Source organism: Hakea prostrata, chromosome 3, assembly GCF_041222555.1.
Source record: "Hakea prostrata isolate BN-2017 chromosome 3, UWA_Hpros_2, whole genome shotgun sequence".
NCBI lineage: Eukaryota > Viridiplantae > Streptophyta > Magnoliopsida > Proteales > Proteaceae > Hakea > Hakea prostrata.
Window position 1 is genome coordinate 19,858,874 of NC_142602.1, and position 19,807 is coordinate 19,878,680.

At 37.7% G+C, this 19,807-nt stretch overlaps 1 protein-coding gene across 1 annotated transcript; it reads left to right on the forward strand.

The window, feature by feature from the left end:
* Positions 1-1,587: 1,587 nt before the first annotated feature.
* LOC149021439 (AT-rich interactive domain-containing protein 4-like) lies at positions 1,588-18,614 on the forward strand. Its single transcript, XM_089149672.1, has 15 exons — positions 1,588-3,168; positions 3,285-3,476; positions 4,713-4,766; positions 4,959-5,047; positions 5,864-6,149; positions 6,248-6,304; positions 7,709-7,740; positions 9,724-9,859; positions 10,015-10,188; positions 11,015-11,653; positions 12,440-12,577; positions 12,695-12,793; positions 15,840-15,940; positions 16,027-16,117; positions 17,446-18,614. Exons 1-15 carry the CDS (start codon positions 3,016-3,018, stop codon positions 17,548-17,550), a joined length of 2,346 nt encoding a protein of 781 aa, XP_089005798.1. The 5' UTR covers positions 1,588-3,015; the 3' UTR covers positions 17,551-18,614.
* The last annotated feature ends 1,193 nt before the right edge of the window (positions 18,615-19,807 follow it).

Sequence of the window (19,807 nt, forward strand, 5' to 3'; positions counted from 1 at the left end):
GCAGGGATGGAAGGTCGACCCAGACCTTCTTAGACTTTATGCTTCTACCAAGAGGCTGCTCACGCTATGCTAGAACTACATGGCATTATCTTTTTGTGAGGGTATGGGGTTGAGCCCAAGATATTTTGGAGAAAGGAAGATAAAATTCAATAACTGAAAAAAAAAAAAAAGAAAAAAAAGAAATTTAGAAACCCAATAAAAATTGATAAATTTCAATAACCAAAATAAATAAATAAATTTAGAAACCCAATAAAAATGATGACATAATAGTGTGGAAATAATAATACAAAAGTCCCCGTTTGGTAATGCACGGGGCCACGTTGCTATTTCAGATTATTTTATGTGCAAATATGTCACAATGAAAACGATTGAGACGACGTGGATTGTGTACAGAAGCGACCGCTTTTAAAAGAGCCCATCACTTCTCCTCCTCTATTGCCTGTCCCAACAACTCTCTCTCTCTCAAGCATCTGCAACTCTCCTTCTTCTTCTTCTTCTTCTTCTTCTTTGCTTCTCTCGATCTCACACACAAGCAACTATGCTTTCCAGACGCAGAGTTACCTTCTTCTTAGGGGGTGAAGAGATTGTTGAGAGAAAAGGCAAAACCAGAGATTGTTCAAGTCCCAAGTTGAGCTCTACCTCTGCTAACCCAACAGGCTTAAGGATTCTTATAGAGCGTTCAAGAGGTCAACCCAATATCCTCTGTAAATCAACAATGACATGGAAAAAACATGGACTCATCAAGTATGGAGCTCAACTTGCTCCTCCTTCCTTTACTTCTGGAGACTTCGAGTATCAATCTCTTACAACATGTCACTTGTGCCATAAGCGTTTGAGCTCAAACAAAGACATTTTTATGTACAGGTAAATCTATTAAACAATCGATACTCTTTCACTTTCCTCTTTGTTTTGTTTGTTCACTTATGTTTCCTGTGCGAAGCTACTCGTTGATCTGAACAAATTTGAAACTTTTTTCCTGCAGGGGAGATCAAGGGTTCTGTAGCGAGGAATGCCGAAGCCGGCAAATATTCTTAGATGAGATGAAAGAGATCGAAGCTTCTACTAAGACGATGCTATCATCATCCCCATGTCGGTCAAGCAACAAGCGAGTTCGAGAGTTCGGCCGACGAAGATTATTATAACTACTGTAGATTCAATTAGTGTTGAGCTAATTACTTAATTCTCCAGAAATTTTGTTTTCCTCTCTCTCTTTCGATTAGTTCAGGAACGTCTCTGTAATATAAATTTGTTATCTTTTAAAGCCAATGCAGAAAGGTTTCTCAAGAACAGAGCAAATTGACATTCTTAAACTTCAGAATAATTGCTTTTAGCGCTAACTTATTAAATCAAAGACTATAATAGAAACGATCTTTTCTTATAAAATAAAAAGAATCTTGCAGATATTTATGATCACGTGATTCGCAAGTCTACTGTTTATCCATTATTAAATAGATCTGCCACCGTGTGTAAGTAAACGATGCCAAATGATTATTCTTTTTTTTTTTTTCTTCCCATGGAAAGGAGAGATCATTTCATTGTCACATGAGAAGCATATGTGGATTGTCAGAATTCATAGTTCTCTATGAAAACGAAGTAGGAAGTGATTTTATTTCTATTATCTTTAATCTTTATGAAGCACAGGAACTGATTTGTCCAATAAGAACCTCGAGAATGATTAGATTCCAGTTTCAAACACGAGATTTGGGACTTGAGATTTGAGACCAGGAATGAGATGGTGGGGAAGTGAAGTGAAGTGAAATCTAAGAAAGTTATCTGAAATAGGTGGAAGTGATGGGAAGAAAAAAGAGATTTTCGAGTTTATGGGAGAAAGAACAACAGGCATGGAATTAATTATGTCGGTGCGAAATCAAAGAACAGAAAAAAGGCAAAAAGAAATCTGAACCAACGTCACCCATTTCATTATTTCTCAGAATTTTGGAATCTCTGGAAAAAAAAATAAAAATAAAAATTCTTCCTTTTTGATTTCGTAATCTGCTGGACCTGCTAAAATAATGGGAAAAACTCTATATTGTAATTTATCGATGTTACATTTGTTCAATCAAAGTTGTCAAGTATTTAATTTAGTCTTGTTTTTGTCCTCGGCTTTCTATAGTTTTCTTCCAGTTTTACTCGAACTTTGATTTTCTTCCTTTGTTGATTTTGATTCTTTCCCTCTGTTTTTGTATTTGTTTGACCGGTTAGATGGACATTCATTTAAGTAATGCTACTTAAATTTAATTAGTGAGGAATATAGTTCGGTTCATATCGGGGGTAGAGAATTTTAATCGACGATTACCCTTTCCGATTTTTATGTATATTTTTATTTTTGTGATTTTCAAGTATCTTAGGGATTTAGGGTTTCCTTTCTTACTTTTATTTTTAATTCACGAGGAGGATTTTGATTTTGGGCGTTCTTCTTACTCGGGTCTCTGGTTTTTATGATTCTCTCTTCTGGGTAATTATTGCCAGGCGATTATTGCTAGGTGTTCTTTCCTCAGATTCGCTGATTTCTCCTCGCTCCTCAGCTGGTTGGTTTCGTCTAGTTCTCAGTACTAATTCAAGTTTTTTTTTTCTTCTTTTCAATACCTAATTCGAGGTTTTCAGCCCAGATAGTTGATGCAAGAGGTTTATTTAAGAGAGATTTTGATATTCCACTTCAATTAAAATTCTTGGGGATTCTCTCAAGATTTTCCCGTTCGATTGGGGTTGTGGATAATGTATTGGAGGTATTGGATCAGATGTTTAGTGTTTGATCTGTATTCCAGGAGACGTGTTTTGGGGTTGTATCTATGAGTTACTGGTGCCTTGAGTTAGTTCTATGGTAGCAATTGGAAGAAGGTGGCCTCTGTAATGAGCATTGGTTTTTGAATTATTTTGTTGCATTATCGGCATTGAACTTGCTTTATATTCTATGCTACTGGTGCTCTTTATAGTTTTGCAACAAGTCTAGCTGACGCAGAAGAAGATTGCTCCCCCTGAGCTTCGTTTTGATTCTGTCGGGACTGCCATGTATGTATGATGTTTCATGCACAGGGGCCTTCAAAGCATACTTGTGGTCTTCTTGCAGTTCTATGTGGAAAATTCCCCGATTATAACCATGTGGAGGATACTTCAGACGATAGCCCAAAATACCCTTTTCCAGAGCTTGTTTCTTCTGAGAGACTAGAGGTGAAAGATCTTGTACCTTGTTCTCAGCATTTGTTGCTGATGGTTTCTGCTCCCCTTCTTCAGCTGAGCTGCTTTTCAAGGTGCACTAATTTTCCATCATTCGCTTGTCAATGCAGGTACAAACGCTGAAAAATCCTACAACTGATGAGTTCCGGCAAGTTCTTGATTCGCTTGAGCCAAGTTTTGTTTACTTGCAAGGAGAGAAAGTTGCCAATGGGGAAGACATAGGTCCATTGGTGTGGGGTGGTGTTGACTTGTCGAGTCCTGAAGCTATATCTGCCTTATTTGGCCCGAAGTTACCTACTACTGTAAGTGATTTATATCTATAGCACTTATTTGTAATTGGTATTCGTTGGTTTGAATATTTCTTATGGTAGGCAATATCCTTTATTGCTTCTCAAAGTTTCTGTAATGGAATGCATAGGCAACCAAAAAATATCTGGAAGATGTGATGATTGATGACCTATCCTGTTTACATGCAATGCTAGTTTAGTTCTCACAAGAATGTGTTAAGCTACTGCACAGCCCCTTACATCTTTTTGGGCCATATAATGCTCTTCCCATTGCTTTGTCCCCTACCCAACCAACCCAAGTGAAGCGGGATTTGATTCAAAGATGTGGTCCCAAAAAGCCACTGTCTTTGCCAGCTGAGGTAATTGATACCAACTCTTTTAGATTTGACGCTGAGAACACATCATAATGCATCTGCGTGTATGGGAAATTTTTTTTCCCTTGGCTCTTTCTTTCCGAAGATCCATAATCGTTCTTTTGCGTTGGGCTTTGCCTCCTACTGGTTTGTGGATTTGCATTAGGCATTAGGGAAGCTGCAAGAAGATAGTTAAGGAAAATTAGGATGCCATAGGATTTTGGGTACTTCTCGTGGAAATCTAAAGGGAGCCTGAAAATGGAGAAGCACATGCATATTCAGAAGTTAGTTTATTATGCCTTGTGATGTATATTCAACTGGTTCGGGAGTGGTGGTGGTTGGGAGGGTGTTGGAAGTCAATAGAAGAGGCAAATGGGAAAGTAATATAGTAGCAACCCTGTTGCATGTTGCACACAAGAAAGCGAAAAACAGGGAAAAAGAATGTGAGCCTGCTTGTAACTCCATATTCGATATGTTGTTTTCTCACCTGATATTTTGGTGCTTGTTAATGTAGCCTTCTCTCTATGTCTCCTTCAATCTCTTAGGTATGTAGCTCATAGTTGATATCTCCTTGTCTCCCCTCCCCTAGCATGGGCCTTCCCACTCTCCTACAATGGCAGTCCATGTAACATCCATGTAATGAGCTGATGCAAAGTTCTTCTCTCAAGTCTCAACCTAAGCTTTTGATATGATGAAACTCAGATGTCATAGAAGCATAGTACTTATCATCAAGAAAATTCCTAAGTAGCAAATGGTAGTTCTAAGGTGTAGGAAGAGAAATGCGTTGAGGTTTATGAGAGTTACTGCTTGTTCCCTTTTGCACTGTTGTTCCCCAGTTGTTGGCAGATGCTTGCATAGTTCTTGCATTCAATTTATTCCTTCATTAAATTTGGATCAGGTTTATTTGGAGATCCCGGATGGAGAGAAATTGGCTGAAGCACTGTACTCTAAGGTAATTTTATTTGAGGACTTTAAAGCATGTCTCTTGTTTATCTATTCAGAAAGCATTGACCTTGGTGATTAGGTTGAACTGAAAATTATATTTTTAACTGGAAAACATGGATTTTAATTGTTTTTTCATGCTCTGCAAGTGGTCCTCTTTATACAGAATTTATCACTGAATCAGCACATTTCTGCTTGGCAGGGTGTTCCTTATGTGATATATTGGAAGAGCACATTTTCTTGTTATGCTGCCTGCCATTTCCACCAAGCTATATTCTCAGTGTTACAGAGGTATTAATACATATTGCATTGGAAAAGTAGCATAAGATGGTTAATGCTTCCACATTCTTTGGATGGGGGCATGCCCTGAAATTGAACTACCAGGGGATCCTAAAGCAAACATATCCTAGGATTGAACAACTGGAGGATCCTTACTGTCTGAAACTATGTCTACTTTTAGTTGCTCATATTGAAAGGTTTCACCTGTTGAACAGTAAGGATTGTCTGTTTTATTACCCCTAGGCTATTGTTCACTTATGAAATGCATGTTAAGCTCCAACAGCCTGCAGCAGCCATGCTTGGGGTGCAGCTTAACTTATTTGTTAACCCTTTGTTTGTTTGCAAGAGAAAAAGGGGCTGGAAAGATAGACATGTGAGACCCACTGTTAGTGGGGTGGGGGAATAGGAAAGGAAATGAGAGTTTTGTGGAAAAGTTGATAAATTGGGTCCCATGATAAATAAAATAAATTTTCCTTTTCATTTCGCTTCCTTTCCGACAAAGTCCTGCCTAAAAGGTAGGACTTTTAAAAGAAGATGAGGTGGGAAAAATGCTTTGCCACATAAGCAAACATCATCCTTAAATCATGGAGGATTGTCTCCCCCATTATCCCACCCCATTGATACAAACAAATCCAAAATTTGGAATTTTGTGGAAATGTTTACCTTTTCCCACCCCACTTCAAATTCTTCAAACAAACCGTAACTTAATGATTGTATTGGAAGGAAAGCTTTCTTTATCATGCTGTTGATTATTTTTTTTATATTGTATTTTAGGAAAACTTTCTTTATCATGCTGTTGATTATTTTTTTTTCTGGGGTGGGTGGCAGTTCTTGTAGTCACACATGGGATGCATTTCAGCTTGCTCATGCATCCTTTAGGCTCTATTGTATACGAAACAACAATGTCTCGCCAGCTAACAGCCATAAGGTTAGTGGTAAATTGGGTCCTCGCTTACTTGGGGAGCCTCCTAAAATCAATATTGCTCCTCCTGAAAAAGATGAAGCAGAAGATGAGGAAGGTTCACCTGGTTCACCCGGTTCACTTCCTGCTGTAAAAATATATGATGATGATGTGAACTTGAGGTTTCTTGTTTGTGGGCTGCCCTGCACACTGGTAAGTTTTTATGACTTCTTAATTTCTTTCTTTATTTGGCTGTCAACAGGTCCTTGTTATTCTTTTTGTGTCAGTACTTACAGATTCTTGTATTGCAGGATGCTTTCTTATTAGGATCTTTGGAAGATGGCTTAAATGCTTTATTGACAATTGAAGTAAGTGTGTCTGTGTGTGTATATATATATATAATTTTTGAAATTTGAAATTTTAATTTCTTTTTAAACAATTGTGTCCTGACCTGGCTTTACATTGTGTTTGTGCAAAAAAAGTACAATTCAACTCAGCCTTATCCCAACTAAATGGATAATTTTCCCCCCTCCATTCAGCTATATTCCAAACTCATTATAATTCCCAAGCTATGCAAGTCTTTCATCACCACTTCTCCTAGATTCGTTTTACCCCTAGTGCTTTTTATCTCCTACAATCTTAGGGCCTTTTTGGTATCAATTCTCTTTCTCTATTTTGCCTATTTAGAAGAAATGAATACAAGAATTCATTCTTTGTCAAAAATGAAAAATGGTTTGGTAAGTTTTGTCTAGAATAAATTATGGAATGAAAAAAATAAGTTTGGTGTGTAAAAATGAAAATTTGATAAGAAACGATAGTGAAAATTGAGAACAGATCATTAGGGTTTGGGAGTGAGAAAAAGGAGAAATAACAGAGTTTTAATAAAAGAATGTATAATCACTATTACACCCTCAATTTGCATTGGAATTTTAAGTGACTTGCACAAAAATGAATAGGATGAGTTTTTGACCTAGAATGAGTAGAATCCGTATAGACAAAAAGTCTATTCTGGATTTTGGAGGATTTTCTATTATTTTAAACAAAAATAAGATTTAAAATGGATATCAAACACACAAAAAAAAAAAAAAAAAAATGGAAGAAGACAAATGTCAGAAAATGAGAATGAAAATTGATAGCAAAATGGCCCTCAATCAAATTGATACAATCTGGGTAAGGAGAACCCTTATTGGATCTTTCATGGGCCCACTGAAACAAGGACACTCAAGCCTGAAGTTAAGTGGCAGAATGTAGTGTATCAAATGTTCCCCAAGGGGGTGGCATTTCTGTTAGTAGTTTAACATTCATTACAGAGGGGCTGGGTTCTAATTTATTGGAATTCTAAATAAAAGCAAAGGAGTGTAATTTGTTAAATGGCGGGATAAATTTTGAAGGAAAGAAGGACGAGCTAGAACAATAGAACAATGCAGGGGCATAACTGAAGATCCCTTTTGGACTCTCTAAATCTTACCCTTATTTTCCTGAGCAAATGATGTGGTTAATCTTCGTGGCAAATTGGTTATATCTGAAATATTAGTTTTTCGTCTTAGGCAGGTGTTGAAATGACATTAGAAGTAATGTTGCTTTTTCCAAAAATGTGACTTGTATGATGATATGGGAAAAACATGCTTGGATCTTTTGGAGAATATATGTGCTCATTGCACTTTTAAGATAAATTACTTAAAACTATTTTCCTCTTGATGCTGCTGATTTGATTTTAAATTTTAAGAAGGACAAAGTTCTCATTTTTTTTTCTTTTCCTGCTGATGTTTCAGATGCGGGGAAGTAAACTTCATAATCGGGTCAGGTATGTTGTTGCTTCAGGCTATGTGACTTTTTTGTTGAGGGAGGGGAGGGAACATTATCTTTTTTTCACTCATACAATGTGCACATGCACGCCGTGTTGCTAGTTCTTGAGTTTTTAGTTTATGATTTGCTGGGTGAATAACTTATCAGTATGCATCTGTTAAAGGATCAAGTATATTGATGACTGAATCTTAGAATGCCATGAGATTTGCAGTATTACTGTCACATCAGAAGAGGGGTTTATTACCAAAAAAAGAAAAAATATAAGAGGGAGTGTGGGATTAAAGAAATACCTGTTCTTCTTGTGATAAGATAGTAGCTTAACTTGGGACCAAAGTGAGAAGTGTTTTAATAATTGGATTCTTGAATGTGTGATAAAATATATCACTCATAGCATGTGAAGTTGTTGGTGTCTTCTGTTCGAACTGGTTTTATGTTGGTTGTATATAGGTGTATTTCCTTGGTGGATAAAATTATCCTTTGGGGTGATTCGATCTTTAGGTTGGTGACGTAGGAAAGGAAAATATGAAGAAAAAGAGGTCAACTCACTGTTCATGTTGCTGTTTGCATGAAAATGTTGCCTGGGCATGAATGCTACTAGAACATGGTGTGGGGCTTATATCCATCCTATGGTCATTAATGAATTCAAACTTTATAGCAGAGACGCACCTTACCATAAACGAGTTGCTTTGTTGCTATTTTGAATATTTTCTAATGCTTAAGTGGGTGTTCTCATCAAGTAAGCGATGTGAAGGGTATCTTAGGATCCTTTTCTAGTTATCCATTTCTCAACTTTATTTACCTTGATATGCATTTGTTGCTCATATGCTGCAAGTGTGCGCACTGGGGTGTGTTTATTTGGGATTTGTCTTGATGTTTTAACCCTTTTGAGTTTCTTTAGCGTTCTTGTAGTTTCTTTATTTTGTCTACAACAAGGGCACAAGCTTTATCCGGTTATCCCAACTAAATGGGGTCAACTACATGGATCCTTACCTTCCAATTCAATCTATTCGAGGCCATAATAGATACAAGGCCTAGACTATTCATATCTTTTCTCTCATCTTCTCCTAAGGGTATCTTACGCTTGCCCCTAGCTCTTTTAGTTCATTCATTCCAAATTAATCGCTCGTGTGTAGGTGAATTTGATCTCCGGTGAACATGGTCATGCAACCTCAATGAATTTCTCATTGCTTATTTTTACTGGAGCTACTCCCAAACCAGCTCTAATATGATAATTTCTCACTTTATATTTCCTAGCTTCGCTACTTATTCATCTAAATATCCTCATTTCTACTACACTAAGTTTACCTATATGATGCTTCTTTTAGCCCAACACTTTGCACCATTCATCATATCTGGTGTGATGGTCCTATAAACTCTTTGAGTTTTAAAGGAATGCACCGATCACACAAAACCTCAGACACACCTCTTTTTGTCCATCCTACTTTAATTCTCTGGGAAATGTCATCGTCTATTTCACCTTCTTTATTTATCATTGAGACAAGGTAGCTAAAAGAATTGCTTTACAAAATCTCTTTTTCATCAACGTTTACTACTTCATTATTTGTCCGAGCATCACCAAAGTTACACAATAGATATTATATTTTTTCTTGGTTGAGAACCTTTTGATTCCAAAGTTGGTCTCCATATCTCTTAGTTGCATTAATTGCAGTTTGTGTCTCATATATCAAAACAATATCATCAGCAAAAAGCATACACCAAGGAACCTCATCTTGAAACGTCTATGGTAATTCTCTTCAACAGACGAGTTGTAGTAAAAGGCTTGGTGTTCCTTTCATATCAAGGGTATGAATGCTGAGAATCTATCTACCAGTCAGGGTGTTGTAGTAAATACTGTGACTCACATTCCCCCCACCCACCCCCGGGGTCTTAGTAGTTGTCAATGAAGTCTTACTTTGTTCGCTTTCTTGCTTGATTAAATGAACAATTTTATGATGATTGGCTTCATATTTTTTCTTTCCAGTGCCCCACCGCCCCCCCTTCAGGCTGGGACATTTTCTCGTGGTGTTGTGACCATGCGTTGTGATATATCTACCTCCAGTTCTGCACACATATCTCTTTTAGTCTCTGGTAGTGCACAGACTTGTTTTGATGATCAGGTAAATAAATTTGCATATTGATATCCATTGGAAGATAAAAGCCTCACTGTGCTGGATTTTTATGCTTATTGGTTCCTGAATTTCACAGATCTGCATGATAATATTATCTTATGTTTTCTAATATATATGTATATTTGTAAACATTTTATGTTCAGCTTCTGGAGAATCATATAAAGAATGAGCTTATTGAAAAAAGTCAACTGGTCTGTGCTTTGCCTAGCTGTGAGGAAAACAAACCACCTATCTCTGAGCCCTGGAACTCTGCCTCAGTAGCTTGTGGGGCCTCAGTGTTTGAAGTTTGCATGAAGGTTCCAGCTTGGGCTTCACAGGTTTGTAAGTCTTTCTTTGCCACTTGAATTCTGAATTCTAATGTATGGAATAAACTAGTTGGGTGCCTGTCAACTGCTGTAAGCCTGTAATCTAATCTAGTGTTGGTCATTTTACATTTGGCTGTGAACTAGCGATTGGCCTGTTGATTAGGCATTCAATAAGTCAGTTGAACTCACTGGATTTGTAGTTTGTATGAAAGTTATTCCATGGGTTGACGAGATTTTGGTTTTCCTTGGCCTTTTTCCTATTTTGTGATTTCATTATGGTCATCTGCTGTGCTAATAATTTACTTGATCAACCAGGGCCTTACCAGCTGTATTAAGTTAGTCTTGGTTAATGTATGTTTAGTAATGGTTGCTTTGTAGTGGGTTGCGCATTGCCCCAGTTGACTTCTGGCTGGTTGATAGGTCTCAATCCCTTCGTATCTTATGCGTGTGGACTGAAGACCATTATGTTGATCAATTTCTCTCATTGATAAGTAAATAATAAATTTCAATGCCCCAAATCCAGTAAAAGTCAGATGACCCCTCATTCAGTGCTTATATCATAAGCACTTATAAGCACTGCAGTCTCTAAATTGAAAGAGAGGAAAATTGTAGTCTGTTTATCTCAGAGCAGATAGTCTGTTTATTAGGTCTGCCACAATGCAATCAAATGTTGGGATCAACTAATGAATTCTGTTTGTTGTTCCTTTATATTTGGACAATAAGAGCTTTTTAATTTATAAACAGTCTTGTCCAACCAACAGGAAACACAACTTCCTACGGTTGACCACATTCCATGTGAATTTTTTGCTAGACCTTATTCTGTTGCATGCTTTGGCAGGTTTTGCGGCAGATGGCACCAGAAGTTTCTTATCGTAGCTTGGTGGCACTTGGCATAGCTAGCATTCAGGGTTTATCTGTTGCTTCTTTTGAGAAAGATGATGCTGAACGCCTCCTCTTCTTCTGTACAAGGCAACTGAAAGATCTACATCCAAAGAACTCAAGTCCTTTTAGTCCTCCAAGATGGTTAAAACCACCAGCACCTGGGCAGAAGAGGGCTGAGCGATGCAAAGGAACAATAGATGACATCCATAGTAAGTTGACTGCTAAAAATGGAGCTACTTTCACAAAAATAACAGATGAAAATAATGAATCCAGATTAATGGATGAGGTCAGCATGCCCTTAGTACCTGTTAGACAAAAGCTGAAGGTTGCTGCAATGAGGCCTATCCCTCATGCTCGTCAGCACAAGATGCTCCCATTTTCAGGTGCTCCTGAGACAGATGGGAATGATGGACTACATGCAAAAATTAATGCATCAGTCATTTCCTCCACAAAGCATAATTCTTCAGGGCCTATGCCTACCACGCATCGAAAATCAATTTCAAGTTCATACCAAGCTCAGCAGATTATTTCATTGAATCCCTTACCCTTGAGGAAACATGGCTGTGGAAGGCGTCCAATTCGGGTCTGCTCCGAGGTGAGTTGTTCTAGAGCCATTTCCTTTTGAGTAATTAGAGTGTCTTAGATTTGGATACATGCTGTGCTGTCATATCTGGGCTGTTGAATCAGTTTTCAGGGAGATCCAGAGCGATGATATCAGACTTCATGTGCGCTGTGGTGCCACAAATGTAAAAAAAGTGTGTACCCAGTGTACAAGTATCCATCCTCTTTGGGATCTGGAGAGGCTATTTCCAAACTTGAAGACATGACCATTTGTTCATGTCAGCTATTTGTTGAAAACATAGTATATGTCTAATATTTAGGAAATATTTTTTTCAAAAAGCATGCAATAGATGATGCTGTGCTCTTTTTGCAACCCCCCCCCCCCCCCCCATGTTTGAGTTTTGTGGCTGTACGACTTACTTTGCCTATGGATATTGAAATTTGTTCAATCTTAACTCTTGTTTAAATTCTCTACTATTAGACATAGAAAATTATTATTTATGTCAGGACTAGAAAGGTAGAAGCAAGCTTCCCTACAATTTTTTTAGAATGAGGCTGCAGTGCTGCAGTGCCTGGTGAACTGCAGTGTATAATGCTACGAATTGTAAGAGGTCAGAATGTACAATCAGGCTCCATATGGGATCTAGTTGGTAAATTTTTTACATTGGTCCAAGAAATTACTTCTCAAATCTCATGTCAAATGTAAATATGCTTTAGGTGCATGGTTTGCTTTGTCTAGCTCCTATGTTTGAAGTGTTCCATACTTTATTCTGTAACAAATTTTTTTCTTCTTTCTTTTCCCCCCCTTCTTCTGTTGTAGGAGGAATTTTTGAGGGATGTCATGCAGTTTCTAATCCTTCGCGGTCATACTCGTCTTGTCCCTCAAGGTGGGTTAGCAGAATTCCCAGAGGCTATACTCAATGCTAAGCGTCTTGATCTCTATAACCTATATCAAGAGGTAAGCATTGTTATTAGTTGTTGGTTTTGTGGAACATCTACTTATCTTTGAGTGTGGTAGAATTCTCTTGTGTAATAGCTTTGACATCAAAATTGTTATATGATGGAGCTGGTGTAGGTGGTTTCAAGAGGAGGCTTTCATGTTGGGAATGGCATCAACTGGAAGGGCCAGGTCTTCTCAAAGATGCGCAATCACACATCAACCAATAGAATGACAGTATGTAACTTACCACTGTATTTTGCATTTTCGTTTAGTTGCTACTGCATAAATGTTTTCTTAGTGCAGAAGGCAGCATTTTTGCAGACAAACAATTGTAGGCTATATACCTTGTGCTCAGGATTCGGTGGCTTGAGATTCATTTATAGTTTGGCTGAATCCTTTTTCCTTCTTTTCTTTTCATAGGATAAGTTCTTCCATGACCTAAGAAATGTATCCTTCTGTTCTAGATAACAACTAAAATAAAATAAAATAAAGAAAATTGGTTATATTGATTTAGGTTTGTAGCCATTCATTGTGGCACCAATTTTAGAATGTATATATGGAGAATTACAATGTTAAATAGGTAAGGCACAGGGTCCTGATGAAATCCCGATAGAAATATGGAAGAGTTTAGGATCCTATGGACTAGCTTGACTGATCGAGTTGTTTAATAAGATTTTAAGCATAAGGAAAATGCCAAATGAATGGAGGAGAAGCATTGTGGTCCCAATTTCTAAAAATAAAGGAGATGTTCAAAGTTATAATAAATATAGAGGCATATAATTGATGAGTCCTAACATACTATGAAATTATAGGAGAGTAATTGAAACCATTAGAGACAAGAAACCACTATTACAGAGAACCAATTTGGTTTTATACTAGAAGACCTCAATGGAAGCTATATACCATCTTAGGAGACTTATGGAAATGTATAGAGAGTGTAAGAAAGGTCTTCATAGGTCTTTATTGACCTAGAAAAACTCATGATAGAAGTCGTAGAGTGACGATATGGCAAGTAGTAGAGAAAATAAATGTTGTAAATAAATGTGGATATAATTAAAGATATATGTATGATGGTTTAGTGACAAGTGTAAAAAGAGATGGGGGGACAAGGTAGTGAATTCCCGTTAATAGTTGGGCTACATCAATGATCAACTTTAAGCCCATATTTATTTGCACTTATGGTGAATGATTTAACATGTTCAAAATGAGGTTCCATGGTGTATGTCTTTTGCTGCTGATATTGTTTTGGTAGAGGAGACAAAAGTAGGGATTTGTACCAAGTTAGAATCATAGAGAGCAATTATGGAATTATAAGGCTTTAAATTAAATAGAATGAAGACATAATATCTAGTGTGTAACTTTGGTCATGATTGAACGGATTATGAGGTGGTGAGACTTAATAAGGAGATTCCACAAAGCGATTGTTGTAGGTACCTTGGCTCAACCATAAATAAAAAGGGTGATATAGAGGATGATGTTTCCCAAAGAATTAAAATAGGGTGGATGAAGTGGAGAAGTGTCTAGGGTATTGTATGATCGGCGTATTCCTTTAAAGCTCAAAGGAAAATTCTATAGGACCATCACATGACCAACTATGATGTATGGTGTAGAGTGTTGGCTGTTAAGAAGCATAAGGGCATAACTATGAATGATAAGTTAAGGAATGATCATATTAGAGTTGGACTAGCAAGGAGATCCGATAAATGAAAAGCTACCATAAAGTCGAGAAGTGGCACTGCCATGTTCAATGGAGGTCTTAAATGCCCCTATGTGGAGAAGTGATTTAATCCATATCAAAGGAATTAGAAGAACTAGGGATATAAGATAGACTTAAGAGAAGTGATGAGAAAAGATATGCATGGCTTAGGCCTTGTATCTAGTATGACCTCAAATAGAGCTGATTGGAAAGCAGGGGTCTATGTAGCCAACCCTATTTAGTTGGGAAAAGGCTTTTTCTTATTGTTGTTGTTGATTTTTTAGTATGCTGCGAACAGCCTCTGCTGCAAAGCAAGGTGGGTTAAGACTACATACATTTGCCCCTCCCAGACCCTGCATTAGTTGGAGCCTTGTGCATTGGAAACTTATTGATGATTGAGCAGACTAATGTAAACATTAGATAATGTTAGACATGATATTCCTATGGTTGTGCATATTCTGCCAATTTATTCCACATTGGCGATTGTATCCACATGAGCAACCTATACAACTACTAAAATGGAAATCTATATTGTACCTCCACCTCCTGATGCACTATGAAAATCCAGATTATGGATTGCTGACTGAGCAACTCAATAATCAAACCTGTGATCGGATCTGAGATTAAGAAAAGTATGTTTCAAGGGAGGTGAAGAAGGCAGCTGAGTATATGGCATGTGCAGAAACCATGAGAGGTGAAATTACTGTGGAGGTTTTGGAGTCAGAGCAAGGGCAGGGCCGGTGGTGTTGGGTCGCCTGGCAGGGCGGTGCTGGATGGTGAAATTACTGTGGAGGTTTTGGAGTTCAATGAGAACTTAAAGAGGACATGGTGCCGGATGGTAAGATTGGAGTTCCTGACCATAGAGGATGATCTAAGTGTCCTTTTGGATGTTCTGATATTGAGGTCAAGGGGTTTGTCCTTGCAGGTTAGGCACCCCACTTCTCTGCTAGGTCTGTCTGGTTGGAAGTGTTAAAGGATTGCCTCTTCTTGTACAGTTGTTGATATTACACTGCTTGCTTATATACTGAAAAAAAGAAGGAAAAAAATGATTGCATTGTTAAGGGAAAAAATTAGATTGGTGTAAGAGGAGGGAAGAGAGATGAAAGATCTTCTTGGGAAGAAGAAGAAAGGGTGAAATTAGGCTTGGGTTACTAATCATGTACCCACTACCTATTTGGACATTCTTAATCTGCGTCCTGCACTATCCCAGTTGCAGGAGCTCTGCTAATATTACTTTCTGGAGGTATATGTGCTCATTTGCAGTTAATTGCATTGTTATAGACACATCATTTATCTGTATCAAGTGTTGACCATTGCCGCTATTTTAAATAGGTGTCCTAGTGCATGAGGCTCCCACTATTACTAGGTCTGTGAAGGATGAATATGTGCTGCCTTAACTGCACTTTGAAGAGAGGCTCTTCCATGTTCTGAACCCGCAACCTGATATTGGAAATAGCACACCTTAATCATTGTGCCAAGGCTCACCCATTGACTAGTCCATTTAATGCTTATAAGATTCTCTAACTAATTTTTGTCTGGAAAGGATCTCACACTATTTTGTCTGTAATGTCTTAATTGCACCAGGGTGTTGGGAATACCCTAAAAAGGCATTACGAGACATATCTGTTAGAATATGAACTCGCTCATGATGACGTTGATGGAGAATGCTGCTTGCTATGTCACAGGTACATTCTCTCTCCAAACTCATTTGATCCTTCTACATTTTTATCTTGTGCTTTGCTGACAGTGAGTTGGTGAATCATTTTCTCAGTAGTGCGGCAGGTGATTGGGTGAACTGTGGCGTATGCGGTGAGTGGGCCCACTTTGGTTGTGATAGACGGCAGGGCCTTGGTGCTTTTAAGGTATGCTGCAACTCTGTTTCTCCAGAAAGCTGTCTGCTGCTTGTCTGCTAGGACTGCTAGATTAATATAATTTGACTGTCATCATTGAAATATAATGTTGCCACTGTCTAGTTACATTGGCAGGATGGTCTGGTTTATCTAGTAGTTCTAATGTGTTTCCATATGGATGCTACCCTTGAGCCTTCGTGCCCCGGACACCCCCCCCCCCCCGGCGTGCTTTAGCTGTGGCGGTGGGCTTCTTGGGATGGGTGTCTTAAGAACCTTTACCCTTACACTAATATTGTATGGAGTGGCAGCCTGTTCTCATTTTCCCAGTTGGAGATGTTTATCTTGATATGACTTGGTGATAATGCAAGAAAATGAAAGGGTATAGGCTATGCCTGGTGTGAGAATCTTGGATTCTTCTGTGCAATATGTAAATGGAAGGATCATAAATATGGTTTGGGTTTGGATTTATTATTATTATTATTCTTATTTGTTTCTTTTTTGGGCTTCCTGAAGTGCACATTTATGTCTAATGCATAGGCATCAAGTATTCTCCTACCCTGGGTCTTGATTCAAGTAATAATGCCAAAAACTTGATCCAGCTTGTATTCTACAGACTACAATTGACATGATATTAACTTCTAGACTCAGTTGAAAGAACTCCTGTTAGCAGACATTAGTTATTTTATGGATCCATTATTTGGCACACGTACAAGACATCGCATTGTTTTTTTCCCATACTGAATTAAAGTGTTTGCTTTGTACAAGTGGAAGTCCAAAGCGATATCGGACTTTTAAGGCAGACATGATTTAACCATGCTTCTGGTGATGAAATGTCGACATAATGTTGATGGGAACAACTCATGAGTCATGTCTACTACCCCTAGGAGCTTCCTCTAGAGTTACTTTTGAGAGTTTTCACTTGGGAATGGGTTCAATGAATCACACCCTTCCATTCTTCTGGCAAGAGTTGATTTAATTGTATGATTCTGACCATCTTTGGGTGGTTCTGCCCCCCTCTCAAGTTAAGAGTTGTGTGGTTAAGAGACTTGAATTTTCATTCTATATGCTGGTTAAATGGTAGCACATATCATTTGTATAAACTCAGCTAGACCAAGTTTTGTACTGAAGGTCAGGCTACATGGATCTTGTTTCTCCATTCTATTTTGGTTAAACCTCTGTACAGAAGCCATGTTTTTCCTCCGTACCATTTCCTCCGAAGTCATTTTCTTCAGTATGCTACCCATTTAGTTGGTATGTTGATATGGTTGGTGGTTGCTAGATTTCAAATGATAGTTCTATGCAATATGATTGTCTAATTATTTGTGATGTGGTGATGGCAGGATTATGCGAAAACGGATGGGCTAGAATACATTTGTCCTCACTGCAGCATAACAAGTTTCAAGAAGAAACAACACAAAGTTGCAAATGGATTTGCCCAGGAGTAAATAGTTTCAACCCTGTATAATCATCTTGTTCAGTATATTAATTTTGATCACGTTGTTAGGCATAAGAGAAAAGCCCCTACTTGTTCTGGGGTCACCTGTAATATTATCCCTATGATTGTTGAATCATCATAGGCAGTATTAAAAGGGGGGAGAAATGATCCTCACCATTCTCCACGAATACGCGAAGGGGAAAAACGGCATTTGTTCAACTGAGAATGCAGAAGTCATTGTAGAGTACAAACCCTGAAGATTAGGTAGGTTAGTTGCAAATGGGGGCTGAGAATTTGCTCTATGTTTCCTTCTTCGTGACACTGATTGGAAGATCAGAACTTTTTTAGAATACGAATACGATTATACAGTTTCCATTTTCCACAACTAGTAAAGCTCAGCACATTTGACAGATTTGGCTCTTAGCCCCTCACTCGATGTAATTGAAGTTGTCAACATTACTAGAGAATCAAGGGTTTCTGGTATATTAACGTAATGTATTTTTAGGTCTTAATGTGATATGACATGGGTATGTAAAAACAATGTTATCAACTGTATTGATAACTCTGTATAGTTGATTATATGATCAATGATTCCAGACAATTACCAAGAGTTCCTGAAAGGCTTTATAAATCATTTTGTTTTGGAACATTTCAGTTTGAATTCTTTGTTTCAATTGAAACCAAATTTTCCCAACAACAGCATTCTGTAATCTCAATGAAATTTAAGGTCCTGTCTTTGGCTATTTTATCTTGTTACTTGAGTCACTCATCTAAATCTTTGAAGCCCAAGTGAACACTAAAAAGTTTAGCACCTCTAAATGGTTTGAAGCCCACAAGTAGTCATTTTGAACTTGAAATTCTGAAAATGATCTATTATGTTGGACACTCCAACCCAGAATAGGTCCAAAAATATCTGGGTGGTGAAGTTTATCTTCTCTGGCAACTTACTGCTCTGAAGAAGATATTTCAATGCATCCAGAGAAAACAACACACTATGGCCATGACTGCTATTCCACTAACTGTACTGAACCAGTCAAGCTAATTGACCTTATCCATGGAGTCGTTTTCCTCTCATATGTCTACTAACTATATTATATACACGAACGCATTAAAATGTTACTTAGAAGCAAAAGATTATTCTACCACTAACCCAGTTGCCCATTTGACCACTTGTGGGTTTTTAATTGTGTGATGGTTGAAGCACTTGTAACTGCAACAAGCTTTTGATGGACCAGCAAAAATAGGTACAGAGAACCCTTCTCATTGATTCTCCAACTTGTTCACTTGGCAAAATAAACTCAGATAAAAGAAGGAAAAGGGCATAAAACTTATGAAATAAACAACTTGCTAAACAATATTATTGGGTTTTAATCATCTTTTTGCTGCCCTTATCTTATGATTTTGTTTTGAATAATTCCCCAATTCGTTGGGTTCAAAGATATTTTCTTGGGTTCTTCTCCAACTCTTCAACAATCTCATCTTTTTTTAGTATCATCAGGTAGCGAACCGGTGAACTCGACTGAGATTTTGCACCTTGATATCATGTAGAGAGACATGAAATAACTATATTACCCCTGTCTGTACTAGAAGTGGACATTTAAGGCGTTGGAGACCGGAATTAATTTTGTAGAAAGATCCAAGAGAAGGATATGTCATATGTCAGTCAAGTTGTGCTGACAGCGATTTGATATCATATCAGCTTTTCATTTTGATCATATCCCATTTTGAAATGGGACAGTTTTGATGGTTCTAAATTTCTAATTCATAATAAAATTGGTTATATATATGTATGTAAAAGTTAACCAATCTGATAGAGATTGAAACTGATCAATAATGCTAAACAAATACATCCTTAAATCTCTTTACAAGGTGAGTTATCTTATCATTTTATCTTTTCTTCTAACTCTTCAAGACAAGACAAGCTAAGTAATTAGATTTCCATAATGCCAAAGACCTCAAATAATTATATTCTTAATACATTTCTAATCTCAAAACAAAGTTTTTCTTCTTCTTAAAACAAGAATAACGATTCAACAGGAGTTGGAGCTCGACTTCAGTGCTGCGTAATTAATGTACAATATTGTGCAGCGAGATCTCGACTCTTCGCTGCAGGTACTGTATAATTCAAGATTTTGATTTCGACCGTTCGCTGCAGGTACTGTATAATTCAAGATTTTGATTTCGACCGTTTGCTGCAGGTACTGCACATTAACTATGCAGCACTTAAACGATTTCACAGGAGTCAAGGGATATAGGATTGGGTGGGG

What these genes read in the sequence shown, in the direction of transcription:
- LOC149021439 (XM_089149672.1), top strand. Translation starts at nt 3,016, where the DNA reads ATGATGTTTCATGCACAGGGGCCTTCAAAGCATACTTGTGGTCTTCTT. An exon ending in ATATTCTCAGTGTTACAGAG is followed by an intron (nt 5,048 to 5,863) that starts GTATTAATACAT and finishes GGTGGGTGGCAG; the next exon opens with TTCTTGTAGTCACACATGGG. An exon ending in TTCCAGCTTGGGCTTCACAG is followed by an intron (nt 10,189 to 11,014) that starts GTTTGTAAGTCT and finishes ATGCTTTGGCAG; the next exon opens with GTTTTGCGGCAGATGGCACC.